Source organism: Chiloscyllium plagiosum, chromosome 11 (assembly GCF_004010195.1).
Source record: "Chiloscyllium plagiosum isolate BGI_BamShark_2017 chromosome 11, ASM401019v2, whole genome shotgun sequence".
NCBI lineage: Eukaryota > Metazoa > Chordata > Chondrichthyes > Orectolobiformes > Hemiscylliidae > Chiloscyllium > Chiloscyllium plagiosum.
Genome location: NC_057720.1, coordinates 72,005,035 through 72,032,193, shown reverse-complemented (window position 1 = coordinate 72,032,193; position 27,159 = coordinate 72,005,035). Strand labels below are relative to the sequence as shown.

The following is a 27,159-nucleotide window of genomic DNA, read 5'->3' as shown; positions in this document are numbered from 1 at the left end:
AACTTCACTGTTAGATTGTTAATGATCAGAAGCTCACTATATCTATATTCATCAGTGGCTTTATATCAGTGCAATAATTTAAATAGACTATAATAGTGTAAAACCTGTTTGAGGGATGTCCTGATTTAGTATTCCAAAGAACATAATCACTTTTACCTCAGTAGAAACATCCAAAAGAAGAAACATCTACCAAGAGTTCTCATTTACTTCATAAATCTCTCAGATTTTTCCAACTTGGCACCGGCCTCTTAAACTGTCCTTCCCACCTATCCACTCCACCTTCCTCTCTGACCTATCACCTTCACCCCCGACTTCATCTACCTATTGCATTCTCAGCTATCTTCTGCCCCACCCCTCTCCCACTTATCTCTCAGACCCCTTGGGTCACCCCCTCATTTTGATGCTTATGCTCAAAACGTTGATTCTCCTGCTCCTAGGATACTGTCTGACCGGCTGTGCTTTTCCAGCACTGCACTCTTCAACTTATCTCTCAGCAGAAGCAGATCACAATGTAGAACAAGCTCTTAACCCAAACTTATAAAATCCTAAACACAGATAAATCAGCAGCAGCAAATTGAACAGTGATAAAACTATTGCAAGTTTAAAGAACCTCAACAGAGACACATTTTGGCTGAAATAGGAAGATTAAGTCACTATTTAATCCCAGGATGACAAGACTAATTAAAATATTTCAAATGCTGATGAAAGGTATTTAAATAAATCTCAACCGACATCACAAAATTGATTAGCTTCAACCTCTATTAATGTAAATAGTATTGCAGGAAACTGGGTGAATTATGGGATTCAATTGCAGCAGGTTAGTTAATGTTAATTGCAGATGGATGTTTGGAAGATCTGCTGCACTTGGCCTATTGATGTGCCCTTGGGATGATTCATACTTATGTCAGATAATTAGTCAAGAGTTGCTAATCAACGAGAATAAAACAAGTTGGAGTACACGGGTGAGTTTGAAGGCTACAGATGACAATCAAAGCTGTGAAAAATTTAACATTGGTTGTAAGAATTTAGATTTAGAGGTACCAGACAAAAGTTCAGTTTTGATCCAATATGATTTGTATGCAGGACAGTGCAATGAATCATCTGATTTATTTGATGACTGTAACACTCATGACAGCAATTGCCACATGCTTGACCTGGAATTTCACATTGTGCAGTGCAACAACAGCATTTTCTATTGGCCTGGCAAAGCCAATCCTTCCAATGAATTTTGTGGTGCGGATTTCCTCTTTTTTTGTTGTTAGTTTAAATCAGAGACCAAGTCAAAGCGATCTCTAAGAAACTCAGCAGTGATGTTATCAGGCAGTATAGGCAGCCAGGCACATTGAAGACTTCCCACAGACTGCCAGAGGAAGAGCTGATGCCTGAAATGTCAACTCTCCTGCTCCTCAGATGCTACCTGACCTGCTGTGCTCTTCCAGCCCCACACTTTTTGACTTCTCACAGATTGCAAACCAGGAAGTTAAAGACATTGATTATTCTTTTTTATGAATTCTACAGCGAGCAGTATAAAAGTTTGGGACATGCGTGTCAGAAGCTGAAGCATCATAAAAAATAACAGGCAGAATCCAGTCTGTGAGACAGGCTACAATGAGATGTGGGAAGAGTCAGGCAACAAGTATGGCAAAGCCCAACCTGATGGCTAGATCATCTCATCCATCTTTTATTCTTTTCACAAGTGGCATGGCAAGACTCGTTCAACAGTGGCAAGTGCATATGGATGTCATTACTGATTGTTAAATGTCTTGTTGATGCCACAATTCAGACTCCTACCTCACCAAACAAACTAGACAACAAGGAAAAAAAAAGAAGTTGCTGGACAAACTCAGCAGATCTGGCAGCATCTGCGAAGAGAAATCAGAGTTAACGTTTTCAGTCCAGCGATCCTTCCACTGAAGAGTTCTGAGGAAAGGTTACCAGACCCGAAACGTTGACTCTGATTTCTGTTTGCGGATGCTGCCAGATCTGCTGGGCTTTTCCAGCAACTTCTGTTTTTGTTTCTGATTTACAACATCCGCAATTCTTTCGGTTTTTTACTTAGACATCAAGAAAATCAGACAAGCAAACCAGAGTGGGTACCTGGGTGGATTGAGCTCTTCACTTGCTTCAAACTACCTCCATATTGAACACCGGGCAACACATCAGGCCATGAGCCAAGCCAAATGTACTCCTCCTCCTCCTCCACTATGCGTGTTTGCATCTACCATCTCCCCATGCATCATAACCATCCAGGCACTTCTGCTATGCAGTAAGGTCTGGAAGCATAGACTGGTGATGCTGGGTGAAATTGAAAGAGTGTAGTGAGGGAAATTTATGCATAGGGGATGGGTAATCAGCTCGCAGACTGGACAAGGCTGTATCTCAGGGTTGATCCCTTGCTCTCTTACTGCTCACTCACTTAGCACCTGCCTACTTGCTCAGAGCATCCCTGCCATGCCATGCCACATAAAATTGGTGCAATCACAGAAACAGAATAGAATCCCTACAGTGTGGAAACAGGCCCTTCAGCCCAACAGTCCACACCAATCATCCAAAGAGTAACCCACCCAAACCTATTCCCCTGCCCTATATTTACCCCAGACTAAGGCACCTAATCTACACATCCCTGAACACTATGGGCAATTTAGCATGGCCAATTCACCTAACCTGCACATCTTTTAGATTGTGGGAGGAAACCCACGCAGACACAGGGAGAATGTATAAACTTCACATTGACAGTCGCCTGAGGCTGGAATCGAACCCGAGTCCCTGGCGCTGTGAGGCAGTAGTGCTAACCGCTGAGCCACTGTGTGGCCCTAAAGCAGTTTGCCTTGCTGGTCAGCATTTCCTGGTCAAGAGGTGGACTTCTTGCTGTGTGCAATGTCAACGTCACACCCCAGCATATGCCAGCAGCTTTACATAGTAAACACACTACATATGTAGCTGACAGTCAGCGGTGTATCCAACTCCAAACAGAGTGTTCATCAATATAGTTCATGGAGGCACCAGTCAGTCAGGGCTGCAAGGCAAAGGCAGCCTCCCATATCAACCCAGGGGATTGCCACAGTCTGGCAGGTGGTCAGAGAGGACTACCTGCCTATCTCTGTAGTGCAGGGAGTGGGTCACATAGAGTCTGTTGGCTTTCTAGCAGCAAGTCTAGGGACAGGGGTAGGACTGAAGAAGCTGGAGAAATATGTAGGCAACAGTCAGCGATCTGGGCACACCCTGCGCTGTAACATCACGAGAAGCACTGGGCCACATTGGCCTGAAGGGCACATCCACAGAAACTAAGGTGCAAGTGGGTACTGGGGGAGGAGGGGATGAAATTAGAGGCTGTAACCATTGTACTGACCCTCAGTATCTTACTGTTCAGGAATGGGGGCAGTCAATGACCACTCTGGGCGTGGGCATCTCATATGCCAGGGTCTGGAAACAAAGTTCGTATATGGATTCGTTAGGCACATTGGGAAGGTGATGGCAACAGGCTCTGAGGAAGAGGATGTGGCTATTTAAAGGCTCACTAACACAGTCATCCAGAGAGCCTTTGGCAAGGGACCAGTCTCTGTCATTTTCTGTTGACGCTGGAATTGAGAGTGTGTAATGTGAAGAAAGTGACTGCAATCACGCACAGACTGGATGGAGTAAGTGACCAAGCCTGTGATGGAGGGGTTGCACCAATGTGCATACATTGGGCCTTGAAAGGATAACAACATAGGTTACAGATCCATGAAAGGTGGAGCACGCAGGCTTGAAGGCTGTTTATTTCCTTATAACCTTGATTTTCTCTGGGTGTGGCACCTCCCTGGCAAAGTCATTGCTGGACAAACCTTTCACAGCCATGTCTTTGCACACAAAGAGTCAATGTTGGAAATGTTGACCCAGAAGGACCAGAGTTGTTAGCAGCACCTAATGTCACATGTATCCATTGTTCCCTTTGTTTGCAGGTGCTGCAGTGAGCTGTTAGTGCAGATGCCATCTAGTATGACTCATGAACCACCATGAACCATAGCTGGCTGATTTGGAAATGCATGGGCCCCAAAGTGAGGGTCATAGTGCCCCACATCCCTGCCTGCTGCTCCTGCCCCTCCCTGTGCATGGGGACAAACTCCCTGATTGCTGATCCCACCAGGAGCCAGCGTTCTGGGCCTTTCCTTCCTCGGCCAGCTGTGGGGCTGACCCAGTGAGGGGCCCAGCATATTGGGAACCCCTCGCACTATCCTAGTGAGGGGCTCAGCAGATTGGGAACCCCGCACTGTCCCAGTGAGGGTTCAGCAGATTGGGAACCCCGCACTGTCCCAGTGAGGGGCTCAGCAGATTGGGAACCCCACACTGTCCTAGTGAGGAGCTCAGCAGATTGGGAACCCCGCACTGTCCCAGTGAGGGGCTCAGCAGATTGGGAACCCCACACTGTCCCAGTGAGGGACTCAGCAGATTGGGAGCCCTGCACTGTCCCAGTGAGGGTTCAGCAGATTGGGAACCCTGCACTGACTAACATCACAAAGGGGGCAGTTTGTGGGCTGGCGGCGGGTACAGGAGGCGGCCTTTGTGCTGCTTTCTCTGGGTCGTCCATACTCTCATCTTCAGAGGTCAAGGGTTCAGAGGCCATAATGTCATCATGAAGCTTACAGAACCTGCAAGATATGAAAGAGAAGCGTTGCATCATTGGAAGTGGTGTGCAATGATTGAGAGTGGCAGCAGAATTAATGGCTGAGTGGCAGTGGTGCGCAAAGTGGTACTTACTCATTTGGTGGGACATGGATGCCTTGATACCCCTGCACGAAGGAGGTCTTGATCTTTTTCCTGCAAGGGGTAGGATTCTTGTCATAAAATGGAGGAGGACCGAAATGTAAGGCACTCTCGTGCCTTGCCGATGGAGTAGGTACGAAGGATATTGGGGTTTCTGTGGATATTGAGTGAGTGGCATGTAGTTCTGAGAATGGAATACGGTAAGCTAGTGTGGAAATCAGACATGAGCGACCCCATGTGGGCACGGTGGGCAATTAATATAGTGATTTTGGATGAAAACTCATTCGACCTTATGGTGAAAATCCCACGAAAAAATCCAACGCAATTCAAACTTGCCCAAAATAATGTAAGATTCAGCCCTACATTTCAGAAGTTCATCTAAACCAACTACTAAATTATCATAATGAAAACAATTGACATAGCACATTCGTAAAGTGATTTCCAGGTAAAGAGTGGTCATTCAGCTTCAATTTTGACTTAAGTGCTCGTAGAAATCCACTTACACATCATTAACAAAGCACAATCACAAACGTTAAAAAAAGAGAGGTTCACAGTAATTCTAAGCATTTTTTAAAGACTGCAGGGATTCCAGTAACACATGTAATGCAGGCCTGTTTTGTGCTTGTGTAGAGAAGTCACAGTACTAGATTCGAAAGGATACATAATGAGCAAGTTGAATCTTCTGATCAGCTGTGTACAAGGTGCGGAAGTGGAAAGAAAAGACAGAAAATCTTAAACTTAGTTTCATAACAGCTTGAGGCAAACACTGACAATCCAGTTAGCTAATTTATTATTTAAATTTAAATCATTAAGAGTGGCCTTTTTTAATGCTCATCTGAATAATTCTGCAATATTTCACACCAAGGTTAAAATTTGAGTGGCTCTAAATAGATATGTTATTTTAATGTTGAAATTGTTACATGTACATATTTTAACAATTTTACAAAGAGATCATTTTTGAGGATACTGTCAGTCAATGGCTCTCCAAAACTCACACTTATAACATTGTACATAATGAATTTCTCTAGTCACATGTGTAATCATTTTAAGGAAGCAATGTCATTGCATCTCGAACGTTTGATCTGAACAGGTAGACAGTATCTTTGCATTAAAGGACAAGATTCCACCTTCCAATTTATATGTAAAAAAATTGAAATTTTCCTTAAAATTGACAAGCTAGCCTCTTATCAAATTGGATTCTTCCTGCATCTATTTCATCCATAAAGGAAGAACTTCCATTTATAAAGCACCAGACATGATCTCTCAAAGCACTTTACAATGAAACACATTTGAAATGTAATCGCAGGCATCCAATCTGCAAACATCAATGTGGTAATGACCAGATAATCTCTTCTAGAGATATCTGTTGAGGAATAAATATTGATTAGGACCTGAGAAAGCATGGGTTTAACATCTCATCCAAATGACGAAACCTGTGATAATGCAGATTACCAGCTCAGGTCTGTGAAGTCAAACCTTATCCCACACCCTTTGACTAAAGATGTGAGTGTTATTCATTGAGCCATAGCTGACCCCCAACAGCTTATCTATAACAGCCTTTAAAGAACAGAATGATCAAATCTGTAGAAATGTACGAATGCAGATTTTTGTCGAAATTAAATGCTGATTTTATGGGTTTTTTTTGCCTGATGGAAGGAACTCTAGTTAAATTGGAAAGGAAAATGGAGGGTTCTTTTCCTGTCAGGTGACATGTTAAACATTTCACAATAACTGGTATTATACACCTTTTTTGATCGTGTTATACATCCAAAGGTACTACTAATGAGGGTAATCAGGTAAAACTTGACACAGTACCAAATACGGAGATATTACAACAGATGACCTAAAGCTTGTCTGAAAGGATAGGTTTAAGGAGCAAATCAAAGAAAAAAAAAAGAGATTTAGAGAGGGGGAGAAGTCTAGGAAGGTAATTCCAGAGTTTAAGGACCTGTGAATAAGGATATGCCTTCCAATGATGGAGGAATTAAGACCAGTGATGATGTAGAGTGATTGGAAGATTTCACCCTCTTGGAGGGTGTGGAGCTGGAGGAGTTTGGACATATAATGAAATAAGACATAGAGAGATATGACAAAAATGGTACAGTTTTCAAGATGTTGCTTAACCAGGAATCAATGCAGACCAGCAAGCAGAGGAGAGATGGGTCATAGGGCTTAGTGTGAGTAATGACACACAGCAGACCTTTAGATTACTTCAGGTTTACAGAGCATACAAAGTAGGAGCGCAGTCAGGAGTATTTGGATTTGACAATTCTACAGTCAGTGAAGGGATGGATGGGGGATTCAGCAGATGTGTTGAGTCAAGGAGGGGATGAAGAGTTGGGTGATATTATGATGATGGTGGAAAATGGAGTCTTAGTGGTGGTGTAGATAGTCTGCTGTTCTACTTTGTATGAAGCATTACAACATAGAAAATGATTTGGAGGTACCGGTGTTGGACTGGGGTGGCCAAAATTAAAAATCACACAACACCAGGTTATAGTCCAACAGATTTATTTGGAAACACTAGCTTTCAGAGCATTGCTCCTTCATCAGGTGATGAAGAACCACCTGATGAAGGAGCAGTGCTCTGAAAACTAGTGCTTCTGAATAAACCTGTTGGACTATAATCTGGTGTTGTGCGATTTTTAACATAGAAAGTAGGAGTATGAGTCGGCCATTTGGTTTTACTCCACCATTCATTATGTTCAAGATTGATCATTTAACTCAGTAGCTGAACCTGTTTGAGCCCCACGTGCTATATCCAACTCCTTGTTGAAATCATACCATACTTTGGCCTTGACAGCTTTCTGTGGTCATGAATTCCACACCCTGGATGAAGAAATTTCTCCTCATCTCAGTCCTTAATGGTTTACCAGGTATCTTTAGACTGTGAACCCTGGTTCTGGACACCACTGCCATCAGGAACACCTTTCCTGAATCTACCAATAGACTATAGACAATAGGTGCAGGAGTAGGCCATTCTGCCCTTTGAGCCAGCACCACCATTCATTATGATAATGGCTGATCATACTCAATCAGTATCCTGTTCCTGCCTTATCCCCATATCCAACTCTTTCTTGAAAGTATCCACAGCCTTCTGGGGCAGAGCATTCCACACACCCACCACTCTCTGGGTGAAGAAGTTTCTCCTCAACTCTATTCTAAATGGCCTACCCCTTATTTGTAACCTGTGTCCTCTGTCTACTCCTGTTGGAATTTTATCAGTTTCCGTGAGATCCTCCCTCATTCCTCTGAATCCCAGTGCATACATTCCGCACTGATATTGGTTTGAGCTGAGGAGTTGGGAAAGAAAGCAGAAGTCTTTGGAAGTTGGCAAATATTATTGTTTATTTAGACATGGTAAAGTTTAACTATGTGCAGGTCACCTGTCTCCTGAGTGATTCATCTTCTAGAATTTATGAGGCCTTACATTAGATCACAATGATAACATAGACTCTTTTACTTCCTTCTTCACAATAACCCTTTCCAATACAAAATATGATCAAAACCTCACTTTGAAGTAGGTAGTTGTTTGGTATTTTAACATAATCATCTAATAATTTGTTTCAAGCAGAGTAATAACTGGATTAAAATAGCATACAAAGTAATTTGATGTTTGTAAACATATTAAGCAGTGTACTACCAGAAGATATTAAACATTCAAATACGCAAATCATGATTCACAATGTTTGCTGTAACATTATATCAACCTTTCAGTTTGCGGAAGTAAAAGTTAAACACTGATTAATTGTAAAGTTACAAACACATACGCAGCATGTTTGTGAAAAACAGCTTTTAATAATGTATATATCTTGTAAAATCATTCATTCCTTCACTGGGCGTCCCTAGGAGATGAGGAGGACTCCCTTCCACTGTTCAGACAGAAGATGGTTGTGTGAAGGGGTGGGTACCACATTCAAAGTAGAAGGATTGGAAAAGGGTGCACAAAGAAACTAAGATGATGGTCGGACTACCTAACAGCAAAGATTGAACAAGTTGAAGCTCCTAACTCCATAAAAGACTGAGGGCTGACCTAACAGAGGTCATTAAGCTGGTAAAAGGGGCTGATATCATAGACCTAGAGACAAGATATTTTCATTTGCAATGAACTAGTGACAAAAATATTCAATAGTCACTAATACTTTCACTTGAGAATTCGAGAAAAACTTTAGTACCCAGAATAACTGGTAGATGGAGCAATCTTCCTGAAGGAAAAGTTATGATAAATAGCAAACAGACATTCAAGGAGAAGCGAGTTAAACAAATGAGAGGAATAGAGGGACATATTGTTGGCTTCAGATGAAGATGGTTGGAAGAGGAATAGAGTACAATCACCCATGGATCTGTTGAGCAGAATAGTCTGTTCATAAAATCTAAATGTTTTGTAAAACCCTCATTACATTTTCTGATTTGATTGCTACTGGCCTTAAGTGAAAGATGGACAAAGATTTTATTTGGACCATTCCTTACAGCTCATTTCTATGGCAAATACAAGAGAGACAATACTAAAGTATAATTTAGCGGCTTAAAGTGTATTCATTCCTTATTTTTAAATGCTTCTAGTTTTGTTGTAGTTGATGGGAACAACCTAAATGGGTCACAGAGACTGACTGCATAAAGTATTGTGTAAGCAAGGAATTTACTGATTCTTAAACTAAGCCTTGCTGATCTGGCTTTCAGAACATTTCACGCTGAGCTGAGTCAGCAGGCATTGCAAACAAAGGAACAGTATGTGCAGTTAGCACACAAGTTAACAATGAGAAATGAACTACAATCAACGGGTGTTCAATCGACATTGGACTGGAGATTTTTTGCATCTTATTGGCAAAGAGTTCGAATGCAGATCTTTGTATTTTAATCACACTGGGAGCAATGGTCTCATCAGTGCATAAGACTTGCTTCATTTTTATGATTGTCATCACAGGTAAATTTTGCTAAAAATATACTATTCAGTTAAAACCATAAGAGTAGCTACTAGTGCTGATAATTTAAAACTTGGAGGGTATGGGGAATAACTGATAACATTACAAATAGACAGGTGACCTTTTAAGGGTTGTTGCATTATACATGGCTATTGTTATTTCTTAAGTTATTAAATTTTAATGTATTGTGCAAAAGCAATAAGCCAAAATTGATACTTTTAAGAAAACCATCATTGCATGAATCTAGATGAATCATAATCATAGGCGATTAGTATAGTTTGAGTTCAAAAATATTTACCAGTTTTAGAAATCTTCCAGATCATGGATGCGAATTGCTTTGCTGTGTTATTGAAGGGGAAATGTTTTGTTTGAGATTAGCTTCAATTAATTTTTGAAGCAAGTATGTTATGTTCATAATCAAGAATCACCAAGATATTTGTCTTTTATGTATTGTAACTAATAATAGCCTAATCTTCATAATCCACTAAACAGCTTTCCCTTTAGTCTGGTAGGCATCAAACACATCATTTCCTGTTTCCCTGCAAAATGTCAACAATTTAACCTGGCTGGCTAAAACTACTTCTATTTCCCCGGAATACCATTTTTGCAAATGTTGGATGTTGGAAATCTGAAATAAAAGAGGATGTTGAAATGGTCAGGTAGCAACTATGAAAAGAGAAACCTAGTTAATGAATCAATCAGAAATCAAGCTGAAATGTTAACTCTGTTTCTCTTTCCACAGATGTTGCCAGACCTCCTGAGTATTTTCACCATTGTCTGGTTTATGACTAACATAGGTCAGTTGGACCAAATAGCCTGTTTCTGTATGGTTCATTCTGAAAACATATGTATAGAGGTCACCACCAGAATGCACTGCAGAAATTCTCTTTTATGCCTGCCTTTCCCTGTTGGTGCTGGGAGGTTCAGTTTTGTTGTGTTGCTAGTCCTTCTGTTGTTGTTGGGCTAGGCAATTAGAGCGAAAGCTGATAATTACTGGATGTGTAGGAGTATTAATGATCAGCCATGTCCAATGGAATTACGTATCCTGACAATCCACAACAACATCACATGAACCACGCAATAGGTCAAATAACATTTTTGGCCTAAAGTCAGCTTAAGGCTAGGGTTTGTTTTAAAAAATAGGTTTAAGGGAACCAGAATTTCTATTGGAGTGTTTTCAGTACAGCTGAAATAAGTCAGAACAAAATCCTAGCATATGATCTCCTGTTTAAGGTGCTGTTTTTAGAGACTCAACATTGTGAAAGCCTTCCTGAATTAATATCCTGCTAATGAAAGTTCAAGAAATAACTATATACTTGCCATCATGGAAAGACGAGGAAAGAATATCCTTTTGTAAATACAGTTGAATAAATACAATATGTGCCTCTTCACCACCTTCTGAATTAACAGGCACACTGTCAAAAATGCAAATTCCAGGGTACTGCAAAAAAGATTAGTGTCATACCTTGGACATACCACCTTTGATATGTGCCTGAAGGAACTCTGTTACAGCTGTCAATAGAAGAGTTGAATTTTTAAAAAAAATTCAAAACCATAAGAGGAAATGTGGTAAACGTTTCCTAATCATCTGGTTCAGAGATGTCATTAAACACTTTTGGATCAAGTGGGACTTGAAACCAGACATCCTGGCTCAAAGGTAGGAACATTGCCACTGCACCACACATACCCTGCAAAATGTGGTATTGTAATAAAGGTACCTCAAGCAGCAAACCATTCTTGTCAGTCAGTGAGTAAAAATGGACCAAACGTCTGTCATTACATAAAAGGTGAAGAATCATATACTTTGGATGTATCTTGTGTTAATTTCATATTGTCATTCTTTGGTGCAACTCATCACAAATTTGATAGAATTAATTCACGTACAACAGAAAATAAAAAGAATTAATACAAATTTGCACTTTATTTCATTTGATGACAAAATGTAGACATTTTAGTTAGAACAAATAATAGACCAATCACTTTCTATTTGCCAATATTTTCCAAATTTACACCTCAATCAAATGACTACATTATTTTGCCTTGTTGCTAAGGAATCATGATTATGATGGTGTTGTGTACTGCGCACAGGGATACATGGTAAACTGAATGTAAAAAAAGAATTGTCCTCAAGGAGACGTTGTTGTACAGCCTGTATAGGTGTTAGGGAAAGTTTATTTCCCATAACTAACGTGAACAAATGGTAAATGTGATACATGAAGGAAGTGCATTTTGTGTACCCATATTTACAGACAATAGAAGACAATGGTGTATGCTTTCTTTTGAAGGTTCCCACTGTGAGATGGATGTTAACGAGTGTGACTCAAATCCATGTCAAAATGGTGGAACATGTCAGAATACCATGGAGAGTTACATCTGTCATTGCCCAGCAAGAAATGAACAAGAATTGTTTTATGGAGGCAAGAACTGTACAGACATTCTGACAGGCTGTGAAAACCATGAATGTCAGAACGGAGCGACATGTATCCCTTACCTAAAGGATGCACAACATAGGCACAACTGCCTTTGTGCTAATGGTTACACTGGTTTGAACTGTCAATTATCAACGACCTTCTCTTTTGAAGTCAGTGGATATCTCAGTGTTAAAACAGCAAGTGCCAGCAAACATGAAGAATCAATGGATAAACCTCTCTACAGTGTGTTCCTGAGGTGTAGCACTGTGCTGTCTAGTTCAATTATATTTCATAGAGGGAACAAGGATACATTTATGAAATTGGAAATACTCAATGGACATTTATTTGCCTCTTTGAAAGTGAGAAACCAGCTGGTTGCAGACCTTGAGATTCTTAAGAATGTTAGTGATGGTGACTGGCATACTGCGAAAGTGACATTAGGCAGTGACTTTTCTGTTAAGCTCTTGGACAATCCATGTTCTGAAGAGTGCATGATCAAAAGGTTTGTTGGACTGGAGACTGAGCAACTTGCTTCTGCATTTGAAAACACCATCTTTGGGGGCACAGATATTGAGCGTGGACATTTTTCAGAAGTCACCAATATCATCCAGCCTCAGCCTTATTTTATTGGTTGCCTCCAGGATGTGGAGATAGATTCACAAAGAATTAATATCACAAATCTTTCCGTTCAGTCAACGCTGAATGTCAAACTAGGGTGCAACAAGAATGATTGGTGTCAGAGGAAGCCATGTCAGAGCAAAGGTCAATGCATTGATTTGTGGCTAAGTTACAAATGTGAATGCTTCAGACCATACATTGGATTTAACTGTTCAGAAGGTAATTAGCCCAAATAATATTTCAAGGTTTGAAGTTTCTCCTTTCCATTTATTTTGGTGTTAAAAATCTTTGTGGAATAAGCTATTATACTGTCATTTAGGTCCTGAGATTTAATGGTAAAGTCTACTGTGAAACAATTGATAAAGCAGATCAAAGAGCAACAGAAACATCCTCATTTCAATGTAAAATATGTGAATAGTTCTTTGATTATATCAGATTAATGATATAACAATTACAAGCTACATATTGTTCCATGGCACTACTGTCTAAGACCAATGTGTGCCCCATTGGTTAGGTATATCTTTTTAGATTTCAGTTAAGTCTCTCTCTAGTGCAAGCACATTGGCTTCTAAGCATATCTCAGTAAGAACATACCTAATCTGCTCCACTGGTAAGTGGAATATAAAACGTGCTTTGTATCCCTACATTATGCTTTCACACTTCAGTCTTCTTTGATTGACACTGTTTACTGGATAAAAGTTAATATTTGCAGCAAAGATATCCAGGTACTACTGTAATATCAGGCCAGCTCTGCACGTGTTTGTAAACATTCATTTTCCAGCAACTCTCGCAGCAATTAAAATGTAATTATTCAAAAATATCTGGTATTATCATTAGAGCTGTCTAAATATTTGAATGAACTGCAGATGGATTTAAAAAGGTTTCAAGAAATTCATAGCATTTTTAAACCTAGTTTTCCATTGCACTGGAGTTGAAATGTGTAGTTGAGGATTTCCTCCGACCTTCTCCAGATTCATTGCTGTTTATTGAAGCGAATTTCAAGCTATCTCTTATAGCAAGAGTATGACAAGCACAAAAAAAGTCCTAAATATGTTTGTCAGACCTGTCCATTTTCAATCCTTTGTCTTGCATTCATCAAGTTAGCCTAACCTTGTGTTCTTAATTCTTTTTCAATTCTGTAATTTAATTCTGAGTCCCTTAATTCTCTGCATGAAGACACTTCTTTAGCTGTTTTTTGAATCAATTATATTTAATCTTGCAGTTATGGTCTCTGGTTTTTGACCCCTGAACTTTGAGAAACAGTTTGCTAATATCCACCCTGTATGATTCTTTAAGCATTTCCATTACGCAGCTGTGTAATTAGCACCTTTTTTAACAAAACATTTTTCAAGTTTGTCTTTGCATTTCTTCATGCCAGTTTGAGTAAATCTGCATTGTAACACCGCCAAAGTCTTAAATTTCTATAGTGTGGAGCCCATTCCCGCACTTTGCACTGCAACAGCAGTCTTATTAAGGTTTTATATAGGCTTGTGATTAGCTCCCGGCTTTTGTATTCTAAACCTCCAGAGATGAAACCTAGAATCTATTAGCTTCTTTACATCATTAGCTACCTGATAATATTCTGTGAACCATATCCCTAAATCCCATTGTGCTTCTACAGCATTGAGCTAGTTTCATTTGGTGTTTGATTACTGCTGCATTAACCAAGATGGACCATCTCATATAAATATGAAATTTCATCTGCAGCTCCTTAGCTCATCCCCCTTTTATCAATATTCCTTTATAGTTTCCTCTGGTCTTTAAAATATTAACCTATTTTGGTTTCACCTGTCGTGGATGCTCCATCCTGTCAATCTAGTTGAGGAAGAAGGATCGGTCCTTGAAAGTAAGGCAGAAATTTATTTTAGTTGTACCTGGAGGAATATGAGTGCCCTTCTGTGTTTCAAAAATAGAGTCTGGGTCACTGATTCGTTGGCCTTATCCTGTCACTATTACTTAGTCAAAGATGTCTAAATTTTAATCACGAACCCCACCAGTATTTACTATAATGCTGCCTCCATCCAGAACCATCACTTTGAATTGCATACCACTGACCTGTTGTTTCTATCCACACATTTCAGATGGGCAAATGGATGATTGATTGTAGACGAGGTCCATGGATTAAAAAATTATGTTCAACTTGATGGCATTATTAGGTTTGATGTCACTTGCAGCTGCCATATAATCTCTCCCAGCTAAACTCCTGCCCAATATTCTACCAAACATTCAGTGAAGTCAAGAAAGGGGAGCAGTAGCTGTTTTTCACGAAATTCACAACCCATCCAATAGATGGCAAATTGCCTTGACACAAATACTGGGTCAACAAATCACATGGTGATAGTTAAATTCATCTTCATGGGCTTTCAAAACCTTCACTTCCATTTTGAGGGAATGATTGTATTCTTTTCAAATATAACTTGGAGGCTCATTTAGATGAAGTTAGTTACAATAGTCAGGCAATTATTAATAATGTTTGAGGAGGTAACACTCTATTCAATGTGTTAGGACAGTTTAATATTTTATCTTACCACTGTATGAATGTACACATTTTTGTCAAGGCTTGTAAACTAATTTCTTTGCCTTTTATCAGAATTAATATCGGGCAGATTTGGCCATCAAGATTCTAAAGGCTATGCTATGTTTACCATTGATGATAATCCAGGTGAAGAGGTGGAAATATCAATGTTCATTCGCACACAGAAACCAAATGGTTTGTTGCTTGTCTTGAAACATAACCATACACCATACCTCCAGATAGGATTGGACACTGGCAAAATTGTTGTCCAAACTCACTTGTCCAAACCCCTCATAGGCGGTCACTTCACTCCTGACAGCCCTTTTCATTTAATAACAGTGAAGATAAAGCGTAACAGTTTGGAACTTGTTCAGGATGGACAGGTGGTTGGTCACACTCATATTCTTCCGATTCGAGTTCAAGCTGGAGATGCACTGTTTGTTGGAGGCTTGCCAGATCGGTTGGAATCAGCTCATGACAGAAGAAACTTTAAAGGATGCATCCAGGACTTAAAAATGAACAACAAAAGACTGGAGTTTTATCCCATTGGTTTCTCTGAGGATTCCTACAGTAACAGAACACTTGTAAACGTAACAGTTGGCTGCAATGACGACAATGCATGTAAGGTAGAGTATATGGTTTTTCAACACACATCCTCTTGAACTGAACCCTTTATGCAATCTTGTGGATGCTCAGTATGAGAACAACAGATTTTAATGAAATCAGCAAAAGGTCATAACCTCACGTGCAGAACAGATAGTTGTCATTCAGGTGGCACTGATAGAGCTCATTATTCAGACTCAGACACGGAACCCTTACAGGTGAACTTTAAAAAGCTCTATTAATATAACAATCTACAAGGCATGGTAAAAGAGGATATACTTCTGCAATCTTACAGTCACTGGCTCCACTCCCATATAGTGTGAAATCACCGTGGTATTGTTGCCTTTGCACATGCTTAATAGCAATTCTTGGGTGAAGATACAATTAACCTTGTAATATACACAGGCGTTTTCCTTCTCCAAAAGTCACCAGAGGATCACTGAGTAAAATAAAGGTGAAAAGTGGATTGTAACTAGAGGATTTTTTTTCTCAATTAAATTGTATTCATTTTCTCAAAACAGAGCTTACTACCTATGTGTCATGAATCAGAATTTGATCTCAAATCTGTGTTCTAACCCTGAATGTTTGATGCACTTAACTCCTGGAATGTCTTTCAGAGTTTCAATTTCTTCATCAATGAGTCTAAAGATTCTCTGCAAAGGTTTTCTGATCTACTGTGATATTAATATTTTAAACAAATATTAAACAACTGTCTTCCAAACAAAGTTGTTTTCAGTGTAATAATACAAGGGAATTATAGGGATTTTTGAAGGTCAATTTAAAAAACATTTTTCATAAGATAACCACAATAGATTTGGTTCCATACAGTGTGGAAACAGGCCCTTCGGCCCAACAAGTCCACACCGACCCTCCAAAGAGTAACCCATCCAGTCCCATTTCCCTCTGACTAATGCACCTAACACTACGGGCAATTTAGTATGGCTAATTCACCTGACCTGCACATCTTTGGACTGGGGGAGGAAACTGGGGTACCCGGAAGAAACCCACGCAAACACAGGGAGAATGTACAATCTCCACCCAAGGCTGGAATTGAACTTGGGACCTAGGTGCTGTGATGCAGCAGTGCTAACCACTGAGCCACCGTGCCACCATAAACAGGACAGTATAGCACAGGAACCAGCCCTTCAGCCCATAGTGTTAGGCAGAAAATTATGCCAAATTAATCCCTTCTACCTATCCTTGGTCCATATTTTTCCCTTAAATGCCAAAGTTGCCTGAGACTGTGATCAAACCCGGGTCCCTGAGACTATGAGGCAACAGTGCTAATCACTGTGCCACCATGCCACACTATATATTTTATAAATTACATTTCCTTGTTACTCCCTATCGCATTACCATCTCTAAGTTCTAAATATCATCCTCAGCTCAGCAATTTAGCTGGACACCTGGCCCATTTTAGTGCCCCATTATGACACTAAAAGGTAGATGTTCCATCCTTGGCACCTCATGGCCCACTGTCAGTATTGTTGGAGAATCCAAAACAGTGTATCAGGCAGCCTGCCCTTCCCCACCGCCAACTCCTCACCTCCCTGCCCCTTCCGCCAACATAAAGTGCAGCAACTCCTAATCTCACGCATTCTCAAGATATGAAATATGGCTGTCTTGGAAGAAAGATTAAGCAGGTTAGACCCATATTCATTAGACATACAATGAATGAGATGCAGTCTTCCTGAAACTTAAATTGTATGGAGAGATCTTGACAGGATAGATGCTACGAGGATGTTTCCTCTCGCAGGAGAAACCAGAACTATGGGATACAGTTTAAAAATAAGGAGTCTCCCATTTGAAATTGAACTGAGGAGGATTACTTTACTCAGTGAGTCATTAGTCTTTAGAACTCCTCTTTCACAGAGAGTTAAAAACTTGATTTTGACAGGGGCATTTTACAGTTTTGACAGGTCCATTGACAGTTCAAATGAGCTTGACAGGAATGTGTTTATGTCCTTTATGCACATTTAAACCTGTTTTTAGCAATTTATAAGGGTGGTTTAATAGTGGAATATCTTTCTAATGACAGAATTGACATGTAAACCTCCACTTCTGTACAGATCAAAAAGGGCAGAAAACTTTGGGCAAAGAGAGGAGGCGAGAAACAATGGAGAGAGAATCCAAATAATAGTGAGAATCAGTCCACTTAAACATCTTTGCAACATTCATTTTTGTTGCACTGCGGGTTTGCTGAAACTAAATTGTATCCCATTCCCAATAAAATAAGGGGCAATTTCGCAAGTTTCAACATGATAAACTCTGTGCTGTTATGAAGAGAGGTGACTTCCTGCCTTTGTTGTAGCAGCAAGGTAACACAGACAGAGTTCCAGTAACTAGATTTGGCTGAGTTTTACATAACTGTAAAAGAGAGTATAATGCTGAAGGGTGTACTCGCTGATGTAGTGAATGTGAAGTGAGAAATGCTTAATTATGGATGAGTGGCAGTCACTTCTGTTGTTAGCTTTCAGAATAGTTGTGCAATTAATTGTAGACCTTTGTTCACATCATATGCTCCTATTATTGTGCTCACCTTAGGCGATCTTTATATACCAAACAGAGGATATATGATGTTGGATACAATTTATATTTTACATCCAGGCTGAGTGTAACTTAAAGTTCATTCTATCAATGGGACATGGATTTGTCCATGGCTAATTGTATATTCAGTTTCAAAGGCACATGAGCTAATTAATAACTAAAACTAATATAAATATTAAAGACAAATTATGCTTAGTTTGTTCAGTGACTTCCCTGTTCCTTACGGGTGACATCAATTCCATGTATTGCAACAATAATACTATGCAAAGAAAGACACGGGAGCAAGGTTTCAACTCAATGCAAAACCCATCCACTTACACATTGGGCCCTGCATGTAGCATGAAAAACATTATATGTTTATGATTCTATTGTTTTCCATTCTATAATACGTAGCTCACTTTCATTTTGTAAATTTATCTAGTTAAACCCGTGTCTGAATGGTGGAACCTGCTCCTCCATCTGGGATGATTTTGTATGCAAGTGTCCTCCAAATACTTCAGGAAAAACTTGCACCTGGGTGAAGTGGTGCCAGCTTAATCCATGTCCTCTCTACACAGAATGCCAATTGCTCACTGATGGATTTGATTGTAAGTGGACAAGTTTTAACCATTTTTGTATTTCAACAGACTGTTCTTGACAAAATATTTACATTGCTGCAGCAAAAGCGCTTGGTGTACAGGTTACAGTCATGGTTTAGAAACAGTGTGGGATTGAATCCAATGTGAACATCTCCACTTGTATTAATTATACAGTTTGTTCTCCTAACTAAGAATTGATTGCACGTGTGAGTATCATCTGCTGACAAACATCAGCCTGGAATCGCTTGAACCCTTTCCAACACAATAGGGAAGGTGATGGCCGGGTGGTATTATTGCTGGACTGTTCATTCAGAGACCTGGGTAATGCCCTGGGGACCCAGGTTCGAATCCTGCCATAGCAGATGGTGGAATTTGAATTCAATTAAAAAACAAATCTGGAATTAGGTGTATAATGATCACTATGGAAAATCTGTCAGTTGTTGGAAAAATCAATTTGATTCCCGACTAATGCCCTTCAGGGAAGGAAACTGCCATCCTTACCTGGTCTAAATGTGACTCTTGACTGCCCTGCTGCCAATTGAAGTTGACCTAGCCAGTGATGCCCACATCCTATGATAAGGACCGTGGCTGCTTGTCTACCTCATGTTGTACTGATCCCAATTATAGGGTTAGAAATATTTTACATAAGGAGGGATCCTTGCTATAGTGGATTACCAGGAATATCGCAGTGGCACATTGCTTCTTGGTTGCATTATGTTGGGAATGTTGTGGCTGAGAGTGTGATTAGGGGAGAAAAGGCACCCACAAGTTGAACACTCCAGCTTCATGTATCTGAGTTGTATTTGACCCATTCCTTCCCATCTATCTGCTCCACCCTCCCCACCAACCTATCACAATTATCCCCCACCTGCATCGACTTATCACCTTCACACCTACTTTCCCCCAGCCCCATCCCCACTCTCTATTTCCCTCTATCCCCCTTCCCCTCCATATTCCTGATGAAGACCTTATGCCAGAAATGTCGACTCTCCTACTCCTTGGATGCTGCCTGACCTGCTGTGCCATGCTTTTCGACTTCAGTCTGACCATTGACAATGGATTTGGAAATTGACTTATTTTTATCGCTGGGGATTTCAAAAGTAGTGTGCATCCTTGCCAATGCTTGAAAAGAAAAGCATAAACCAGATGAATGGTAGTGAATACGCTAAACAAGAATATGGTTCTCCCAGAGGCTGAACAATAGTTGATTCATTAGCTTGTCTGTATTTTCAGAATGACATCTCTCATTGGGGTGTTGGGAAAATCCTTTGAGAAAGGTATTTAAAAATAAAAACAAAGACATTATAATTTCTGACTGCTTTTCAGAAACAAAACTGCACAGGAAGTCAAGCAGCAAGAGACTGCAAAGTGAGAGTGGTTCTATCCTGGGACTATAGAACAGAATGCAGAAAAGATATTCTGTTCAACTTAAGTAAGACAACTTACAATGGATAAGTTGTGGATTCTTTTTGTATTTTGCATCACTAACCAAATGTGAGTCATACGAATTGAAGTAAGACAGTCTAAGGATAGTTATTGTTCTACATATTTCACCTTACTGCAGAATAAAAGTGCTCTGCCTTGAAGCCTTCTTTGCTACAGCTAGTGATAGCTCAAACCGCTACTGGAAATATTGAGGGACTACACGAATAAAAGTCAATGGATATGACTATCAAAATTTGTAAAGGTGAGGTTTGAGTGCTAAGTTTACCAGAAATCTTTGACATCTTTTGACGTCGGGTGGTATGGTGGCTCAGTGGTTAGCCTCACAGCTCCTGAGACCCAGATTCAATTCCAGCCTCGGATGGCTGTCTGCGTGGAGTTTGCCTATTCTCCCTGTATCTGCATGGGTTTCCACCGGGTGCTCTGGTTTCCTCCCACAGTCCAAAGATATTTAGATTGATTGGTCATGTTAAATTGACCATAGTGTGCAGGCTAGGTGTGCTAGCCATGGGGTGCATAGGGTTGGCTGCTCTCCAGAGTGTCAGTGTGGATTTAATGGGCCGAATGGCTTGCTTCCACTCTTTCTGATCATTTGTGTATCACTTAATCTAAATTGTGCCCAATTGCAATCAATCAGCTGTCATTTGAATCAGTTGAACATAGGCACAATTTGAAATCTCAAGTAATTATATTTTTTTTATTTAAGAGTCTCACTGGCTCAGCCAGCATTTATTGTCTGTCTATAGTTGCACTTGAGAAGATGGTGGTAAGCTACCTTTTGAACTGCTGCACTCTTTTTGATGCAGGTATGCCCACAATGTCGCAACTCAGAAGGAATAGTGATATATTTCTGAGTCAGGGTGATGAGTGGCTTGGAGGGAAACTTGCAACTTCTATCTGCTGCACTTGTCCCTTCTAGCTGGTCGTCATTGTGGATTTGGAAGGTGGTGTCTCAGGAGTCTTTGTGAATTTCTGTAGTGCATCTTGGAGATAGTAAGCACTGCTGCTGCTGCTGAGCGTCAATGATGGAGGGAGTGAATATTTGTGAATGTGGTGCCAATTAAGTGGGCTGCTTTGTCCTGGATGGCGTCAACATTCCTCTGTTTTTGGAGCTGCAGGCAAGAGGGGAGTATTCCATCATGCTTCTAACTTTTGCCTTGTAAAAGGTAGATAATCTTTGCAGAGTCAGAAAATGAGTTATTGGAGTGGATACAGATTCTATAGTCACCTTCAGTAGGGAATTTATGAAACACTTTAAGGAGAAAAACATAGAGGGATGTAGATAGAGAGTTTGGAAGTGTGACTAACTGGGTTGCTTGAAAGAGCCAACACAAAATTGATACATTGAATGTGCCCACTGTACTCTCTACTATTCTGAAACTGCATATTTTATCATACTAAAATATTTTTTATAAACACAGGTTATCTCTTCAAACGTTCAAAATGAAAAGATGAAGAAGGGGTTTTATAGGCACTGGAAGGTGTGCGCATGTTTTGTGTGTACATGTGTTTATGTGTTGTTATGGACCAGAGCAAACCCCCTAAAAATATTCAAAAGATAGTCCAGACCCTAAATATTTCTTATTTTAAAAGTAAATGCAAAGTGTTGTGTTCCAAATGCAATTTGATTGGTCAAACTACTGGATTCAAAGCAAAGAACACTTTGTTCATCCACGATAATTAAAATACAACAAAAGAAATAAGGAATTGATATGACTTAGCTCTATTAGAAAATTTAACAGAGTAACACAAACAGTTTTTCTTACTAATTAACTGTTCCAATATAGCAACATCCCATAAACACACCCTTGGGAAAAAGGCAAATTCAGAACACAAATTGTCTCATATGCACCTCCCATGGCAGGCAGAGAACTCCCAGCTTTTGGCTGTAATTGAGAGAGTGAAAAAATAGCTTACACTTCTTCCTGACCCAACAGCAACTGCTGGAAGCTAACTAAAAATCCTGGCTCTGTAAGAGCTTGCCCATATCCACTCATGCTGCTTTCCTGTTCCAACTTAAATAAAAACCCAATGCTTCACAAGCTATTTACTCAAGTGGTTCTGGTAGACTACTCTCCACCTCTGCTTTAAAACCTCTCTTCAAATGAAAAACTGGGACAAAATAACTTCTTAAAGCCATAGCATCATCACAATATGCATTGATGTTTTCTGATTTAAACTGACCACTGTTCAAAAGTTCAGCACCTACATTCAGATTTCACTACTATTCACGCTTGTTTATTGTTTGGCTCTTAACATATTGACGTAAGTTTTCTTATGTCCTTGGCTATCCTGCATGTGTACAGCATTATGACTGTCTTGGATGAACATCAATGTTTTTGACTCAAATATTGTGCACTCGTATAAAATGACCTTCTTCACTTTGAGACAGCCTAAGGTCTCATAATTAAACGCTACTGTTAAGAAAAGCACCGTTTGCAAGAACCAAGACCCTTAAAGAGTTTGCTGCCTATTACAGTATAGAAAATGTTACTTCTCTGTTATTTAGAAATGTCTGGTTTAATTTTAAATGCATATACACTGCCATGAAGAAACATTTAGCATAGTCATACATAAGTATGATATGAGAGTTTATGTTCATCCCAGAATTAAATAAATGGTTGAATGGTGAAGAATAGAGTTTGTGAGTCAAGCAATTAAGACACTGCATTTTAGTCCAAATAAATATTCAATATTATAAAGTACCGTCAGGGTTAGATCAAATGCTTTAGAAAAAAAGATCTTTTATTCACCAAGATTATGTGAAACAGGAAAAATGAGAGCAGGCTTTCTTTATTTCTGAATACTAACCTATTGCCTTGTTTCAATGTTCAAACAGCTAGATCACAATTATCTAAAAAAAACTGTATGTGGATTAAATTGAATTTCTCTTCCCTCCAGAAACAGAAGTATCCAAAGATCAGTGGATAAATTTACCAAATATATTAATCATTAGGTTCTTATATTGCATTAATGCTCTTAAAAAGCTGTAATGTTGCACTTTGTTTACTCTTGCTTTCTTCTCCTCTAGCCTCCTTAACCCTAAATATTCAACAAGATTGTCGTGAGCCTCCAATACCTCTAACTGAAAGAACTTTTATCTGAGTCAGTAAATTATCCATAGCGCCTCGACATTAGAGTCCACCCTACGTCTGTGTCAATGTATTGTATACAACTTGGTTTTTCTGGCCAGCTCATTGCAACTGTGATGTTCAGAACTAGCTTCTTCGAAGTGGTTTTTCAATCTCTCACAAGGTTGTGAAGTTAACAACTGCTGTTGGAAGGCTTTACAATGTTTCTGTCTGCTTCCCACCCACTTTCCAAAATTCATAAAGGCTGAGAGTGCCTTCATCATGGAAATCCATTACGATATACCAAAAACTTTTGGGAGATTCCTATGGAAGCATACCATGAAAAACCTGGTAGAATATCTTGTCCACCCCTCTGTCCCCCCCTATGATTAGAATGACCAGAAATAGCAGTCTAGCCCCCCCACCGAAGAACAACACAGATGCTCTGCATGACTACACAAGGGACCAGTTTAGTCCTCCCCAAAAACATCTGGATCCTTGATATTCCAAGTTTCAGTTCCAGCTTGGAATCCGCCATTTAAGGTGAAATCAAGATAAAGGTGGGCAACTTCTAGATATCAGCCTCGGGTTACTCTTAATTGCTGTGTGGGAGTGGCTGTACCATTCCCATGATAAAAGCAAAGATAATGAAGAAATAGAGGAGAGGCAAAGGAAGAGAGTCAATAAAATGAATGGGCAGGAAACCAGTAGCAATCAAAGGGAGATAGAGTCAATAGAGTTGTACAAACCCTTCGGTACAACTGATCCAGGCTGACCAGATATCCTAAATTAATTTAGTCCCATTTGTCAGCATTTGGCCTTCTGAAGCCTTCCTATTCATACACCCATCCAGATGCTTTTTAAATGCTGTAATTGTACCAGCCTCCATCACTTCCTCTAGCAGCTCATTCCATACATGCACTACCCTCTGAGTGAAAAAGTTGCCCCTTAAGTCCCTTTTAAATCTTTCTCCTCACTTTAAACCCATGCCCTCTAGTTTATGTCTGCTACCCTGGAGAAAAGACCTTGACTATTCACCCTATCTTGCCCTTCATGATTTTGTAAACTTCTAAAAATTCACCCCTCAGCCTCTGCTGCTCCAGGGAAAGTAGCCCCAGTTTATTCAGCATCTCCTTATAGCTGAAACCCTCCAACCCTGGCAATATCCTTGTAAATCTTTTCTGAACCCTCTCAAGTTTTACAACATCCTTCCGATAGCAGGGAGACCAGAATTGAATGCAATATTTCAAAAGTGACCCAATCAATGTCCTGTACAGCCACAATATGACTTCCCATTTCCTCTACTCGATGCACTCATCAATAAGGCAAGCATACCAATCGCCTTCTTCACTATTCTATCTACTTACGACCCCACTTTTAAGGAGCTATGAACCTGCATTCCAAGGTCTCTTTGTTCAGTAACACTGCCCAAGACCTTACCATTAAGTGTATAAGTCTTGCCTTGATTTGTGCCTCCAAACTGCAGCACCTCACATTTATCTAAATTAAACTGGATCTGCCACTTTTCGGCCCACTGGCCCATCTGATCAAGGTCCCATTGGTACTCTGAGGTGACCTTCTTGGCTGTCCACTACACCACCAATTTTGGTGTCATCCACAAACTTACTAAACATCTTACTCACTTCCGCTGTTCACATTCAAATCATCGATATAAATGACAAAAAGTAGTGGATCCAGCACAATCCTTGTGACACTGCTGATCACAAATCTCCAGTCTGAAAAGCAATCCTTCACTATTATCCTCTGTCACCTACGTTCAAGCTAGTTCTGCATACAAATGACCAGTTCTCCCTGTATTCCAAGTGATCTAACTTTGTTAACCAATCTACCATGAGGAACCTTATTGAACACCTTACTGAAGTCCACATTGATCACGTCCACCACTCTGCCTTGATCAATCCTCTTCTTTACTACTTCAAAAAACTCAATTTAGCTTGTGACACACGATTTCTCACATTTAAAGCCATGTTGACTATCCCTAATCACATTGTGTGAAACACATGTGGAAAGGGAATGAAAAGAAAATGATACAAAACACAAAAGAAAAAGCAGAAAAACCAAAAGGCAGCGTAAAAAGATTATGAAGGAGAATAGCTTCATGCAAATAAAGTTCAAACTGTCTAGACGAATGAATAGGTAGATTGAATGCAGTTCTTCAGATACACAGCCCTTTGTAATAAATGCAGGCATGAGTCCTCAGACATTGGTAAATTGGAACAATTAGCCAACTGACATTTGGTGACTTCTGCCTTCAATGACTTTCCTTCACTTCCTCCTCTTCATTGATTTTTTTTTGGCAGTGGGATTGGCTTGAACCTTTCTTACCTTAAAATTGCGTGACATTTAGCAGCTGGTGATGCTCACTTGCCAACTCACTTGCCAGGACGGATTGTTGGTGCAACTGTGAAGTGTACAGTTGCACCAACAATCTGTCCTGGCAAGTGAGTTGTTACTAACTAACTAACTAACTAACACTGTACGCAGCACAATTTCAGTCCACAGCGTGAGGCTTCTTTCATGAACAGTCATTTGGTGTTCTGGAATTCTGGGTTAATGGCTCCCAGGTGTAGAGCTATGCCAGAGAAAGGGTGGTCATTTGTCAAAACTATGACGCATGCTCTGACCTTTTGTCCAGTATCCCTGTCCCTTTCAAATAACTTTGACAAAATAGACATAAACATGTAATCCTCATCTTGCAACCAGGAGATTTGTTTGCTTTATAATATTACTTTGGTGCAATTAATGAACATTAATGGAAGCCTATAATCTTTAGAAAGATCATTGGGCTTGTGTGTAATGCCAGGATGATAGGTTGTCTACCATAAATTGCTGCCCAGTAAAAGCTCTGTAGCCTGATGACCCAAATGGAAGGTGGTAGGTTACTATTGCCAGGGAGTGAAAAAAAAACTGTCCCTCACATGCACATGTCATTAGCTTGAACTACCAATGGAAAGCAATTTGGTTGATTCACCATATGTTCCTTCTGATGGGTTTGGAACAAGCCAGTTGTACAAAGTTTTAACACAATATTGAGCATCCTTGTCCGATTCTTGTCATCAATGTTACTTGAAAGTGAATGTCAAAGTGGTAACATACTCTGTCTTCCCTATGGAGAAGAGACAACAAAAACATTCTGCATACTCAGATTCTGCTGTAAAAATAGAAGTGCATGTAACGTCAAAGCTTTGTATGCAGTTGTGTTTGCGTCCCCTCATGTATTAATCTTTTTCCGTCAAGTCTGACAATAATATTTGAATCTACAATAGAATTTTGATCCTCATAACTTTGCCATGGCCGTGGGTGGCAATTAAACATCATAATTAGTGCACAAATACAAACACAATTCTAACAGAAAAATGAAACTGTACATTGAACTTTTAGGAAGTTTATATGTCAAGGCTGGGTTTTTTATTAAACAGTTATGGATTTATTTCATAGAGGTTAGCTATTTTATTGGTAGAAGGCAGTGCAAATGCAGAGAAGTCAACTGTGGGATCATTTAGCATATTATTCCAATGTGTTGGTGAGATTAACCTTGTATGAATGCATGGCATTGAAAAACGAGCAAACAACCTCTCTGAAAAATGCCCTGTGTTGAGCATTGAGTACATGGACCTAAGTTTATAATACCTATTACTAACATGCCACTAGCACAGCCTTGGGAAATGTATTCTGATGTGTCAAACA

At 39.8% G+C, this 27,159-nt stretch overlaps 1 protein-coding gene across 3 annotated transcripts in view; it reads left to right on the top strand.

Moving 5' to 3' along the window:
- crb1 (crumbs cell polarity complex component 1) overlaps positions 1-27,159 on the top strand; it is a 123,265-nt gene that overhangs the window by 42,475 nt on the left and 53,631 nt on the right. For all 3 annotated transcript variants that reach the window (XM_043699794.1, XM_043699793.1, XM_043699795.1), the window contains exons 6-8: positions 11,951-12,913; positions 15,285-15,835; positions 18,781-18,946. In XM_043699794.1, the coding sequence (XP_043555729.1) occupies positions 11,951-12,913; positions 15,285-15,835; positions 18,781-18,946 (1,680 nt within the window). The remainder of the gene's footprint in view (positions 1-11,950; positions 12,914-15,284; positions 15,836-18,780; positions 18,947-27,159) is intronic.